Source organism: Vidua chalybeata, chromosome 1, assembly GCF_026979565.1.
Source record: "Vidua chalybeata isolate OUT-0048 chromosome 1, bVidCha1 merged haplotype, whole genome shotgun sequence".
Taxonomy (NCBI): Eukaryota; Metazoa; Chordata; class Aves; order Passeriformes; family Viduidae; genus Vidua; species Vidua chalybeata.
In genome coordinates, this window is record NC_071530.1 from 133,683,381 (window position 1) to 133,697,305 (window position 13,925).

Consider the following 13,925-nt stretch of genomic DNA (forward strand, 5'->3'; position numbering starts at 1 on the left):
TCTTCCAGTTCAGTGGTGATGATTTAGCAAGATAGAACATTGTCTCTGAGGGCTGTGAGAAGGTACCAAATAGGGTACCACACAGGGCACCAAAAAGCCATTTAGACAAAGGACACAAGATTTGGAAAAATCTCACTTTCCCATCAGCATGTCACCTTTGTTCCTTCCCTTATGATGGGTAAAAGAGCATTATCATACGTTTACTTTTCTATCTGCTCATCCCAAAGTATCTTGTCTTACACCTCACCTTTGTGCAACAAAACAGACACCTACTGGGATTCATAACCTGACGCAGCAACAAAACAGGTCAAAACTCATTTGGAAAAGCAGCTTCACTTTGCATAAATTAAGTGACCTTTGTTAAGTGAGGAGAGGGGGTAGCAAAGTCAGAGGTTCATCTGATCATGTATAGCAGTTAAGTTCCTATGCCAACCCCAATGGATATTTAATGATATGATGTAGAACAGCATGAACAGAATTTACAGTATTTATTGGCAAAGAGACTTCACCGTGAAATTTCAGTACCACTTCAGTACCTAAACTTCCAACCTAAAATAAAATAGTCAGTTTCTTGTATTTTCTCCCTGGCCAATGATTACTTAGTATTTTCTATGAAAGGAGTTTTGACTTGACAGACCTAGACAGAAATCTCTGAGTATGCTCTTGGGCCAGTGGCAGTCGTAAACTGTTTCTGCTCAAATCCTTCTGCCAGTTTGGGCAGAGGGAGATCTGAAGGCAGATCAGCCACATCACAGCAGATCATAGTGCGATGGGATATCCAGTATTCCCAGTATCCCATAGCGGGATATCCAGTTCCCTTTCTATGTGTGTTGCACAGGAAAGAGGTGATACAAGTTTCATAAATTCATGAAGAGTAGCACAGCTCAAAGTCCTATTTATGTCTGTTTCTGAACAAGAACAGGCTTGAACTCTGTTTCCCCTCCTCTGATTTCCTCCTGGATAATTTAGACTTTGTGGATCCTACTCTTAAATGCCTAAACCTTCCTACCTGTAACTTCATGCCCAGTTCAGAATTGCAGAGCTGCCCACAAACCAGCAACATGACATCTTACAATACTGTTCCTAGGAAAATTGACTTTATCCCACAGGTGGTTTTGAACACATTAAATAACATATTGGTATATAACATGATTCTGTCTAAACAACCCTTTTATTTAAACCATTTGGACCAAAAAGATAATCTCACATCAGTTGCATTTATGTATATTTGGTAAATATTTAACAGCTCAGATGTCCCTAGAAAAAACAGCCTGAAATACCACTGGTGGAGCAGAAATAATACTTGAAATAATCAGAGAAGACAGCTGGACCTACATTCTTAGTGATCACTGAATATCTACTGCTGCTCCAACAGGGATTCTGGCTCCTAATTGCCTTCATAGTATTTACTTACCCACAAAACATTTTACCTTTTTATCCTTCTCTTTGCAGAGTTTAAAACAAATCTTTGCTCCATAATCAATGTCTGAGTCTGCACTGTTGAAGTGGTCTGGGCTGGAAGAGAATTAAACTCTGTCATAGTACCTGGTATTGCTGTGTTTTGCATCTGTGCTGAACGCAGTGTTAGTAACAAAGGGAAGTTCTCATTATTGCTGAGCAGCACTTGCACTACGTCAAAGGCTTTTCTGCATCTCATACTGCCCCACCAGCGAGGAGGCTGGGGGTGCACAAGAAGCTGGAAGGGGACAAAGCTATGACAGCTGACCCCAACTGACCACAAGAATACCCCAGGCCATATGGTGCCATGCTCAGCATATAAAGCTGGGGAAAGAAGAAGGAAGGGGAGGGACATTCGGCGTATGTAGCATTTGTCTTCTCAAGCCACTGTTAGCGGATGGTGGAGATCTGCTTTTCTGGAGATGGCAGAACAACTGCCTGCCCCTGGGAAGTGAGGGATGAATTAGTTTTGCTTCGCTCACAAGTGCAGCTTTTGCTTTACCTATTAAACTGTCATTATCTCAAACCCAAAAGTTTTCACGATATTAGCCTTCCAAGCCAATTGAGTGAGTGGCTGTGCAGTGATCAAATACCAGCTGGGCTTAAACCACAACCCTGCAGAGACATTTCCTGTTAGGAAACAATACTGATCCTAAAATGTTACATAGTAGCTCAACAATCTGACATCCATTGCATAAAGTCTTCCCAAGCTCACAAATCTGAAGTTGAATCATATGGTAATGTTTTTGTTGTGTCTAGCGAAGCAAATAATCCTAGCAATCTAAATATGGAGCATCTTGTTTAGTTTAACTACCACAGAAATGCAATCATAAGAGGTTTCTCAGTAGCTTAATGATTAACTGATTCCATTTGAACAACTCTAAAGGAAACACAATCCACGTCCATGATTTACCAAATGAAAATAATTTAGCAAATTTAGGAATAAGTTTGCAAGAAACAGAGGACTGAAGTTTGGAACATCCAGCAAACCTTGAGGATATCTAAAAGTCATTATAATGCAGACACCATCAGTTTAAAGTCTTCTGACACACACATACTCTCACCCACTTCATCCTGGAACCTTTAACTGCTACCTGCCTGCATAAAATACTATTTATTTTTAACTTCTCCTGTAATTATTACACCTTACTCTTATCTTCCCTTTGCTTCCATTTTCACATTCTTCTTACCATACCCTAGTGCTGTAAAGCTCTTCTATTATCACACAGTCCTCAGCTTTTTCTTAACTCCAGGACTCTTACTGGCATTAACCTTCAAATTAAAGTTGGTGAAACTGAAATGTATCTCAAAATGCAGGAGCAGCAGACAAATAGGCTTTTGACCAAACAGAGACATTTTGTGAAGGAAACTAGAGGTTGATAATGAGCAGCAGAAAGAAAGCTCAGCTAATGAAGATGTACAATTCATAATATTACTTATTTTTGACAACTTTCCACCAAGGAAGAAAGACTGGATCATGAACCACATTTGCAATATGAGAAAATTAATAAAAATAGTACCATCAACTTTCAGCAATAATGGATAAAGCACTAGGTTTTGGAGAATTGGTGAGTTTGAGGTGCACTCTGGATTTGCAGAAAGGAAAGAATGGTTATCTTTTGCCATATTCAGAAAGTCAGAAGGACTGAATACTCAGTAGGCATTTCTTTACAACTCCTATTAAAAAAATCCGTAATGCCTGTTCACCTGGGATTTACTTTCACACTTTTCTCTGCAGTGGGAATTTAACATTCATTCAATAAAACCAGGTGGTCTAAATGTAATTGCACCTGTAAAGTCTTCATAATTGTGAGACGAGTCAGGTGCCCTTGTCAAAACCTCACAAGTCTTCAGAAGAGTCTGCTGGCTACTTTCATGAGATGGATTTTCAGACACAAACAAGTGAGGTTTCAAAACCTAAGCTCTCAAGCCTTCTTCAGTTGTAAAAGCTTTCCAAAACTAGCAAGAGTGCCCCATGGCTTTCTATAATAAAACAAGGCTAAAGAACATTAAGAAAGGAGTTCAATCCTGGAGTTCCACATCACCTGAACTATAAATATGCTCTCAAGTACTAGGCTACATCCTAGTGCTAGTCTTTCCCCAGATACATTAGCAGTGATGAAGCCCATTAGCACCCAGCCTTGCGTCTCACATGTGTGACACAAAGGAAGGCAGCCAAAGGTGTGTGTGTGCTGAAGACCATCCTACTTTTTAGAGAAACAGTAAGTAGTGACTGTTCTCTCATTTTCATAAGGCCAAGTGCCTCCTTCTCTTCGATCAACACAAATGGTGAACCACAGACAGTAAAACCAATGAAGAAAAAGGAATGACCAGGAATCCAGCAGAGGAATAACTAAGAAACCCTCATACTCTCTCTGTAATTGCTCTTTGCTCTTTTCACTATTCATTGGCTCAGTAAGGGTGGAATAAAATGTCCACTTTCTAAATATGTGCAAGACAGGTCAACTCAGGCATTGAAGTTCTAAGCCTCACAGTGCTCTGGGAAAAACAAAACAAAACAAAACAAAACCTCATCATACTTGTCAGTTACTTCCCAGTGCATAATCGCAGTCAAAGAAATGAAGTTCTTAGGTGGGATTTTTCCAAACTCCAAGAAACATAACCACAAAAGCACATGGATTAGCTATCTTTGGAAACTGTTATATTTACTAATGCATTGTCTAAAAGAAACACAGCAAAATATTAGTTGTATCTTCTCCAACTCTCGAGAACATCTATTCAACATCTATCGAAAGAACACAAAGTCAGAACTATAACTGCTGGCCAACAGAGTAGATGAGAGAAAGCAAAACTGAACATCTCTGTTCCTTGCTGGGCCACTGCAGAAATATGGTGTCACTTTATGACATTCCTCACATTCTTGTATATTGCTCCTCTTTTTCCTCTGGTGCACAAGAACAACTTCTTCCAACTGTGTCTGTTCAAGGTGGTTCTTAACCAACCACAGGAAAGATGACAGATTTAAATCAATATATTTTATCAGTTGTTTTTTCTCAATTATATAAATTGGAAAAGCAGATAAATCTATTTCTTCAGTTCTGTTGGCACACTTTCAGATGCATGATTATTTCACTGCAAAGGTACAAATGCAATTCTACCAAACCTCTGTAACACCACAAGTCAACAATGCTGTAATGAAATCTGAGATTTCTGCTCTGAATTCAGACACCTGCCTCTGTTAGATAATATGCACAATGTATGCTTATTTCAGGGATCATGTTCTTCCTTAAAGCAAGTTTATTTCTTTGTCCTTTACATTTTGCATAAGAAACCCTTATTATTTGTAAGGAAGCCCACACTAAACCATAGCTCCTTCTGTCTTTCTCTGATCTCCTGATTTGACATGTCCTACCCATTGTGACTTATTTTTGGGAAGGTCTCCTGCAATAGTTTGTCTCAAAAAAAAAACCCCAAAAAAACCAAACAAAAAAACCCACTCCTTTGTGCAATGTAATATAATTATATTCCTTTAGAGTGTCTAGTTGTTTTATTACAACCTTTCCGAAATTCAAAATCCAGTGACTCATCTTTTAATTTTTTTTTGCTTCCTGTGTTTTCCACCCATTTCTTTCCTGCATAAGCAGCATATAAAGAGTAACTGTGATCTGAAAATAAACCTCAATCTTGTAAAAACTTCACTTGCATTTGAGTCTTTTGTTTCGTTCTTTGATAACAGGATGCAACTTGGTCACAAGGAGAAATTAATGCTGGAAGCTGAACTTTTCTGCTAGATTTCAGTGTGCATGTAAAAATACCACAAACACTAATTTGTGCTCAGATATTCACAAAGGTTAGCTAAATTTTGTTTACTGTAAATGCCCTTTCTCAAAATATGATTAGGAATCACTAACTGACACTGCTCAGAGTGATGTCTCTCATTTCCTCCATCAAACACATGGGAAGTCTTGCCCATCTGAATTCTTAGATAATACTTCAGTTTAGTGAATCCTACGTTCTCTTCCCCCAAGCTACTACTCACCAGATAGGGGGAACTGCACATGGACAAAAACCTCAACTAGACATATTGACATGAATGTTGTGCTACAAACCTCTCTGTATCAAGTCCAATAATTATGGACTTTAATTTACCAGGATGAAGCAAAAGCTAACTACAACAGTGAAATCCCAGTGGAGGATAGAAGGGAAAGAGCTTTAACTATCAATCTGCTTACCTCTATATACTTCTGGTGACTTGGCAAAGGGACAAGACAGTCTTCTCCCTTGTCCTTTCAGAACACACCCCATTTTGGGCAATTGACTTTTAGCTGCCATCCTGGAGGAATTCAGCTACCAACTGCTTATTTTCAGAAAGTCACAAGGGAGGAAGAAAAGAGATACAGTCAAAAAAACCCCACAAACTGATAAAACACTTCAAAAAAAGCTTCATCACAAATTGAGGAAGATTAAAACTTTTGCCTTAAACTAAGATTTATGGGAAATGTGCAGCACTTCCTCAGGACAACTGGCACAGCTGAATATCTGGAGATGTATATTGGAGAATAAAACACCTACTTTTCAGAAAGAAAGCAAAACCTCATCCCAACAAGAAAAGCCATGATTTGATCTGCAAGTGAGTATTTAAGATATAAACTTCATTAAAACAGTATTTGTGTCCCAACCTGAACTTGATTTCCCTGGACTGAATCCAAGCTTTGGCACAAAGCTCATGCTTTGGCATTTGGATAGAAAGTGGAACACATAATACAGTAACTAATTCCAGCATCCGCTCCAGCAACCTGTTTTGAAAGAAGAGTTATCAGCAACACTTGGTGAACTTGTACTGAAAATGAACTTTACTTTGGAAACAGAACAAGCTCTTGCACCATCTGAAGCTCAGTCAGACCCCTCTAATGTTTCAATGACAAAAAAAGTGTGGTATGTGAAAAAGAACGGTGACAAACTATTTCCATGTTTAAATAACTTTACATAAGGAGAAAACTTGTCTCACAACAACCTAGATTCTTCAAAGCTAGCAGATAAAAGTGATTTATTACAAAAAACAAGGTAATTCCACAGTAAATATTTCTGACTTTTTTTTCAAACTGCCCTAGTATTGTAGCACAGCTAAATCAAGAATCAATTAAACAAAACACTAATTCAAGCTCTCCAGCATAAAAAGAAACAGGGTAATAATGTCTTATCGGAAACCTCAATAAAACCAAACTAAACAAATGCAACCAATCATTCATACATTACTCAAAAGAAAAATCAATCACTCCTTTTAATATCACTAAGAAAAAAAAATCACTGCAACAAATTCACCTCATACAAATATGAATTTTATTTACAATTTTCCAAATTATCAATCAAATCCAACTTCTCAGTTAAATGTGTAGCATTTGTCCTTTAAAACAAATTAAACATTGTGTTCTTTTTACATCTGCAATATGGAGTCCATAGGTACATGCTATTTGGGGCATCTAATGGAACAAATTTAGATCACTATGTCTGTTCAACACCAAAGGTATTCTGTGAAGAGACTTTCTTTAAAATTTATCTGCCTCAGGGACAAGCATTTCCACAACCACTTTCTAATGACAATTAATTAGGAAGGTTTAAAAACCCAGTATTTTATACCAGGACATACTGTTCACATATACTTCAGGGTATGTTACCATGTTCCTACTGCAAAGCTGCCTGCTCTATAAGCAATGCTACTGAAATCAGACTAGAGATTACCCACAGATTTAGATATTATTCAATGTGAATAAAAATGGCCATTGACGACTTTTACTTGAGTATGTGTAAGTATGGGCCAACTTGTACCTGATCTGGTACCAGTGTGATGTGATCTGTTCTGAAACTTGAAACCGCATGGGTCATTATAATAAAATCTTTTACAACTGTATTGCACATAAGGTTCCTCAAAAGCACAAATCTACGTAATTGCATCCTGAACTCAGAATTTACCTGCTGACTCTCATGAAAAAATCAACCAGATGGTAAAATAGTTTATTTTTCTCATCCCAGTGTCTGTGAATGAAGAGGGAGAAGATACATACACTTTGGAATCCATTCAATTGTTTGTTCCTTCTGCATGTGATTTGTACTTCAGAGATGAGGATTTAAAAAAAATAAAAAGCCAGACAGACCTTGGATTTATCTTTAAAAGTACCTCAAAAACATAACAAAAATTCAATTTAATTTTGATACATATTAAAATTTTAGTCAGTTCTGCCCGACAGCATAACACGACAGAAATGCACAAGACTTTAAACATGCTTTAAAATGACATTCAACAAAGTATTTAAAATTTAATAAATAGCATACAATCACACACAAATACATTTCATACTGGATCTTTAAGCCTACTAAAAACAGACTGGCAAAAAATAAATAAAACAGTAGTTGACAGTTTTGTTTTTAAAAGGTGTAGTTTCTTGTTGTTACACTAGTAGCCACGTGTTAACCTGCTTATCACAAAATTGGAAGTTATGAGCTTTTTTCCTCACTGATTTATTTTGCTCCAACATGTAATATCAGAAAAAAAAAATACACTAAAAGGGTTTTCTTTTGGTTTTTTTTAAACCACCAGTCTGCAACCGAGTAAACCAGTTTTTAAATACAACAAATAAATAGGGAATTAGTAAAGCAAAATCAATTGCAACAAAAACGCAACACCCCAAGAAAAGAGCCATGGAAATATATAGCCATTGCAATATTAGACAATAATAGTACTTAAAGTGATAGTGCTTGTGCACTAAGCTCATTAGAGACCTTAATATGATTTTAGTGCAAATCCCTTGAGTCCAAACAAGCTTTATACCCTACAGTATAATGGAAAGATCTATTACCAGTTGGAACTTATTCTGTAGTGTATTTGTACATACCGGATATTTAAAGAACTAACAGATACTGTAATATCTTCAGCCCTTTTTTACTTCAAATCAAAAAGACTAATGACCGGGGATTTTACATACTATTTGGTTTGTACCATATTAAATTGCAGTTTAGGAAAGTCAGTGCTAAAAAAGCTTTTGCCATCAGTTTATCTATTATGCCTATATTTTATATATCATTGCATTTTGTACTTCTGAAAGAAAAAGAATGCTCCTGGAGAAAGTTTCTCCTCCCTTTAAGTAAGTTCACATTATGATGAAATTCAAGAATATTTAGACAAAGTGTTGAATAAACTCAAATAAAAGTACATATTTTACATTAACAATCCTTACCATATTTAGTATATTAAGTTACAAGTATGTTGGCAACAATACAACAGAGTCAATTCCTAAAGGAAAATAATTCTGTACAAATTCACCTGTTAATATGGGGTTAAATAGGCAGCCACTAAGTCTTGAGCAGCCATGTTTCAGGTTTGAACTATAGTACCAGGATAAACTAAATTTGAAACTAATGGGGAAAACTTCAGTTTAAAGAGTAATCCAATTATACTGGATACACACATTGTGTATTCAGAGCCATTAAAATGTTCACTCTTATAGTTCCATAATGTCATCCAGTATAAGAAAAGTTTAATTAACCACACAGGCTAAAATAGCTTTAACATAATATTGTCCTGGATTTTTTAAAACTAAAAACTAATTTTAACTGTGAAGTACAAAACAATGACAGATATTGCTCCAACTTGTACACAATCTTTCCTAAACAAGCCGTACCTAGCAGAGTAATAATGCCTCATCGTCACTAGTTTCGTTTTTGACTGTTGCCTCTAAGCAAGTGTCGGGTATCTGGGCAGTGTGTACGATGCCACAGCTCTCACAGGGGCCATCTCGACTGCATGACCTTACACTGTGATGTGTTGCACTGTAAGGCTGTCTAAGCCCTGGTCCTTGATCTGAGCTGAGATCAAGTAGAGGTCTTGAACAGTCATTCATGTCAAAGTCTGATGCTACATCAGAGACTGGAATTAACATTTCAACATCATCATCCTCTTCTCTTCCACTTACCCCATTATCAAGCTGTCTCAAAGGACTTTGGTTCTGATTCACTGAGCTTGATCTCCCTAAAGTAAAGCGTACCCAGCGTAAGCCTTGAGTCATACGGCTTAGTGCGCTCGAGAGCTGGTGGCGTGCGGGACTTGTGCTTGGGGGCTCTACACTTGTCACTTCTCTTCCACCATCCGTGGTGCTGCTACTGCTGCCCTGAGCAGAGGAACTCCCACACGCTCCCACTGTTGCTTCTATTGCTGTTGCAGGAGGGACTTTTTGAGGCAAGGTGGCAGCAACACCACCAACTGCTCCTGCTGTGTCTCTTCTTTCATTTTCTGTGTCTGTATCATCAGATTCAACTGAAAACAAACTTCTATGAGTATTACTTCGTTCAGCTTCTCTATTAGTACTTTGGCTGGCAACATCATCTCCATCCGCTGAGACCAATGCCAACGATCCAGAATGACGTGACCTTGCAAAATTAAAAATTCGATTCCAAATGTTACTTGATCTGCCAGCCATAGGAAGTCTGATTGAGGTAAATCCAAGCTGAGATCGTACTGCCAGCCTCAGGTTTTCCAGAACTGAAGCCTAAATAAGAAGATAAGCAACAATCAAGCACTGACAGTCTGCTGGTACTGTTCTAGCAAAGAAAGAATGATTAACTATTGTGCAAAACAGCACTTAACGAAGTTAAATGTAGAATCTTAAATATTACAAAATGTTCCACGCTTCTTAATAAGGATCTAGTATATGTAGCAAAAGGCTATTAAAAAAAAAAAAAAGTGGGCATGACAGAAGTCTAGATGCTCTAGAGGAAACAACATTATAAACAGGCGAATTAAGTGGAAATACATATGCAAAGACAATAAAAGAGCAATGATTTCTACACAAGGTATATTTTTGCCCTAATCAAGGATCTCTAAATAAATACATTGTAAAAAGCAAGGCACCATAGTCCGGATATGAAACACAGATTAAAGTAAAGTACAACCACAGAGCCACTAGAGCAGGCATACAAAATCTATTACAGTCTCCCCAAAAAGGTAGTCACTGTGGATTTTAGAGTACAGCACATAGAAACATGTCTCAAAAAGTTTAGGATTTGTAAACAAGGTCTTCCAGAAAGATTTAACAAAGGTGGCCACCTTCTTTATCCACTACCACAGGGCTGCCTCAAAGGGACTAAAGTATCTTCTCCAGCAGAGGTTTATAGTTTGATTTCCACCCCCTTTCTGATATAATCTGTTAATTCCAGTTTCAAAATGCTTTAATGCTTCAGTTTAAATAAAATTATCTTATGTGTTCTAAAATATAAATTTCCCGAATTCAGTATACATTTTCTAATTACCCAGCTACAGCATGCCTGAATTTTCCTGTTTAAAATCCTGTATAACTTTTCAACTGTAAGGTAACACAAACATAAGAACACAAACTCCTTTGTCTTGGGGATCTCTTGACTCAAACTTAGACAAAACACTGCCTCAGCTAAGTAGCTCCATTCTCAAATAGGGTAGAAGATCTTCCGGGTGCCCATCATTCTAAAAATTTTCACAAATGTGTTAGAAGATAAAGCCCATATTCACAACTTTTCATTAAGATTATGGCAAAAAAGTAGAATATTCTTCAGAAGAGCCATTCCCTGATTAAACCCTTAACATATATGCATGAATTTCCCTTAATTTATAAAAACTGAAATTCAGTGTTCTCATGCTGTCACCTTCATCTCCCTTTCACTATCCTTCAGACAACACAGCAGGATATCCAAACAACACTTCATGCACAACCTACCTCTTCCCTTATTTCACAGGATGACTGAATTCAAGCATGCAGTATGTGAGTATGGCAGCCTTATTTTCAAAAGCTACTAAAGAGGCTGCTGCTCATCTTTGAAAATCCAGCTCTGAGGGCATGTATCAGTTTCAGGTAGAAAGCACTACACTGAAATTAGAACATCCAACATTCCTATAGCTTGAGACTTCTAGCAAATCTTGAGTAACTATCTTCAGTCCCACAGAGCCCTGCAACCTTAAAATGAGTATTTTGCTGAAAACAAATTAAAACACACCTTGACTTAATACTGACTCCCTTCTCCCAACACTTTACCATATTAAAAATTGCATTTTATAATTTATAGAAATCAATTTACATTGAGTTGAGTTTTTACTAATGTTGCCTCCTCTGAAAAACAAAAGGTTTTAAACATTGCAACTTCATTGGTTAAATATGAGAAAAGTTTTTATCATGGAAGCATCAATGTTCTAGGATAACATTTTCTTTACTTTTGATGGCCTGGTCACTACTATTTCTTATTTCTATGCTAGTTAATTGCTCAGTATAGTTACTTCAGTTTTCAAGGCTACAAGTCTTATTTGAAATACTGGTGTCATAATGGGAATTCACTAACACTCTCACTGTTTGAAACTATTGTACATACATTGATATTTTATGGAGAGTGAAATCATGATTACACAGAAATATTATGAAGCAACTACATTTTATTATGTTTAATTATAAAAGTTTGCCATATAATTCCAATATATTTTGAAATGAACTTAAAATGTATCTAAAGAAACAGTGCTTCATTAAATTTAAGTCAAAATAAAGACTAAAGACATGTCAGTAATGACACAGATTTTTAAAATCTCCAGTACCAGCCTCTGACTGCAGCCAGTATATGTCTGGGTTTTGCAGAACTGTGCTCTCTATGAGGAGGTTTCATTTTAGTAAAACCCAAGATCTTTACATCACCTTTGTGGGATTTAAAGATGATAAAGGAGTTTGAGCAAGCTAGGTTTTTCTCAAAATCATAACTGTTCCTACACATATTCATGTACACCAAACCTGAAGTGTCCCACACAGGGTAGGCAACTTCAGGAAACACTGGTTTGTTCCAAGTTACCTGTACTAGAGGACTTACACATCTGGGCATGACAACTGCACTGTCTCCAGAGACTTTCTTAAGTTAACCTACCTGAAGAGACTTGTGAACATAGATCCATTATAAACCAGTGAAGGTTAATTTTTTTTTTTTTTTTTTTTGGAAAAGAGGACAGCAAGCCAAATTTATAAAAGTACAGAATTTGTTTGAAACAGAAACATACTGATCTTTATTATAACCACAGCAACCCACTGAAAAAGAACAAGGGATTCTACAGTGTTCACTACGGACATTTATTAAATTCATTAAAGAAGTTCATTGCTAATTTAGCTATCAAAAAAAAAATCTTTACAATGTTTTTTTAAAGCCTCTCAGGCAAATTGCAATTTATTTTCCTCTTTTCCTCTGTAAAATTTTTGTGGCAGGTCCCAGCTGCTTGTGAACATATGAGCATGAAAGAACATGTGAGAGTAATGCAATTTTTTCTTACCATAATCTTTGCTGTATTAACTGCAACACAATATAATTAATGCCATCTCTAACAGAGCACACCAGGATTCCCAGACTAAGACTTTTCTTCTATTTCTCACGAAGTTTTATACTTGAAAGATATGTTTAACTCCTTGAAAAGTTTTTTGAGAGAAATTAATTTATCAACCAAGTAAGAAATGCACTAATCATCCACCTCTGAATCTGAGGGACTAGAAACTAATGACTGCCATTTACTAGCTTTTGCTTTGTTACTCATTCATGATTATTTTATATGATATGACACCGTCTTTCTCCATCATCTTGTTATGCAAAGCAGGCATGAACGTACCTACACACTGCGCATGTCTACCATTCTGCATTACAAGTTTAGGTCTTTCCCAAATTGCAAAGTGCCATCTTGCAATCTTTACTTTCACAACAGTAATACAGAACATACAATTAGATCTACCAATCCATTACTTTTCATGCAAGAGGGGGTTCTATAGTGTGCATTACTAGCAGTATCAACAAAAGAAAGCCTGCGAAAGAAACTGTGGTGTTACTATATCAAGATTTTGTTCAAGGGCTAATCATTTGTATAACACTATTGACTTGCAAGGAGGAAAAGGAAATGCTATAGAGGAAAAGGAAGCAGATGAAAGTTAAAATATCTTTACTTCAGTCTCCTTAAAATTTAAGGGGTCTGCCTGCTATTTTGAAATCTTACCTGATTTGGGGAACAAACAGGGAAATCTTCAACTGGTGGAATTAAACCCTGGGCAATTAATTGTCCATAGGATGGGGGAGCTTCTCTTCTTAACAGTTCAGCCTCAACCCTTGACAAATGAGTTTCAAATGATCTTTCAAAGAAAAAAGAAATTTCAAAATACATAAGACACTGATCTATACATAAAAATACAAGAATGAAAGTACATCAGACTATTATAATCAGAAATAAAAACCTGCAGAAGATGAAGTTTAGCTAATTTAATTGAAATTTAATTGGCAAAGAATATAAAGTCACTCCCGTGAGTCTGTCCAGCTGGAATGAAAGCAAAAAAACCAACCCAACAATACATTTTTTAAAAACAAACAAACCAGCCCAAGCCCATGGGCTAAATATAAACAGCACCATGAGTAACGCTTACATTATTGTAAAAGATTGAAGGATATGTAATCCTGATATGAACTAGCTTACAAGAGAA

General features: G+C 36.7%; 1 protein-coding gene across 1 annotated transcript in view; it reads right to left on the bottom strand.

Moving 5' to 3' along the window:
- Positions 1 to 6,736: 6,736 nt before the first annotated feature.
- The window catches only part of LRP12 (LDL receptor related protein 12), a 51,273-nt gene continuing 44,084 nt past the window's right edge, over positions 6,737 to 13,925 (bottom strand). Inside the window, exons 6-7 of the mRNA XM_053954222.1 lie at positions 13,448 to 13,580; positions 6,737 to 9,959 (exon numbers count right to left, since the gene is read on the bottom strand). Of these exons, the coding sequence (XP_053810197.1) occupies positions 9,096 to 9,959; positions 13,448 to 13,580 (997 nt within the window). The 3' untranslated portion in view covers positions 6,737 to 9,095. The remainder of the gene's footprint in view (positions 9,960 to 13,447; positions 13,581 to 13,925) is intronic.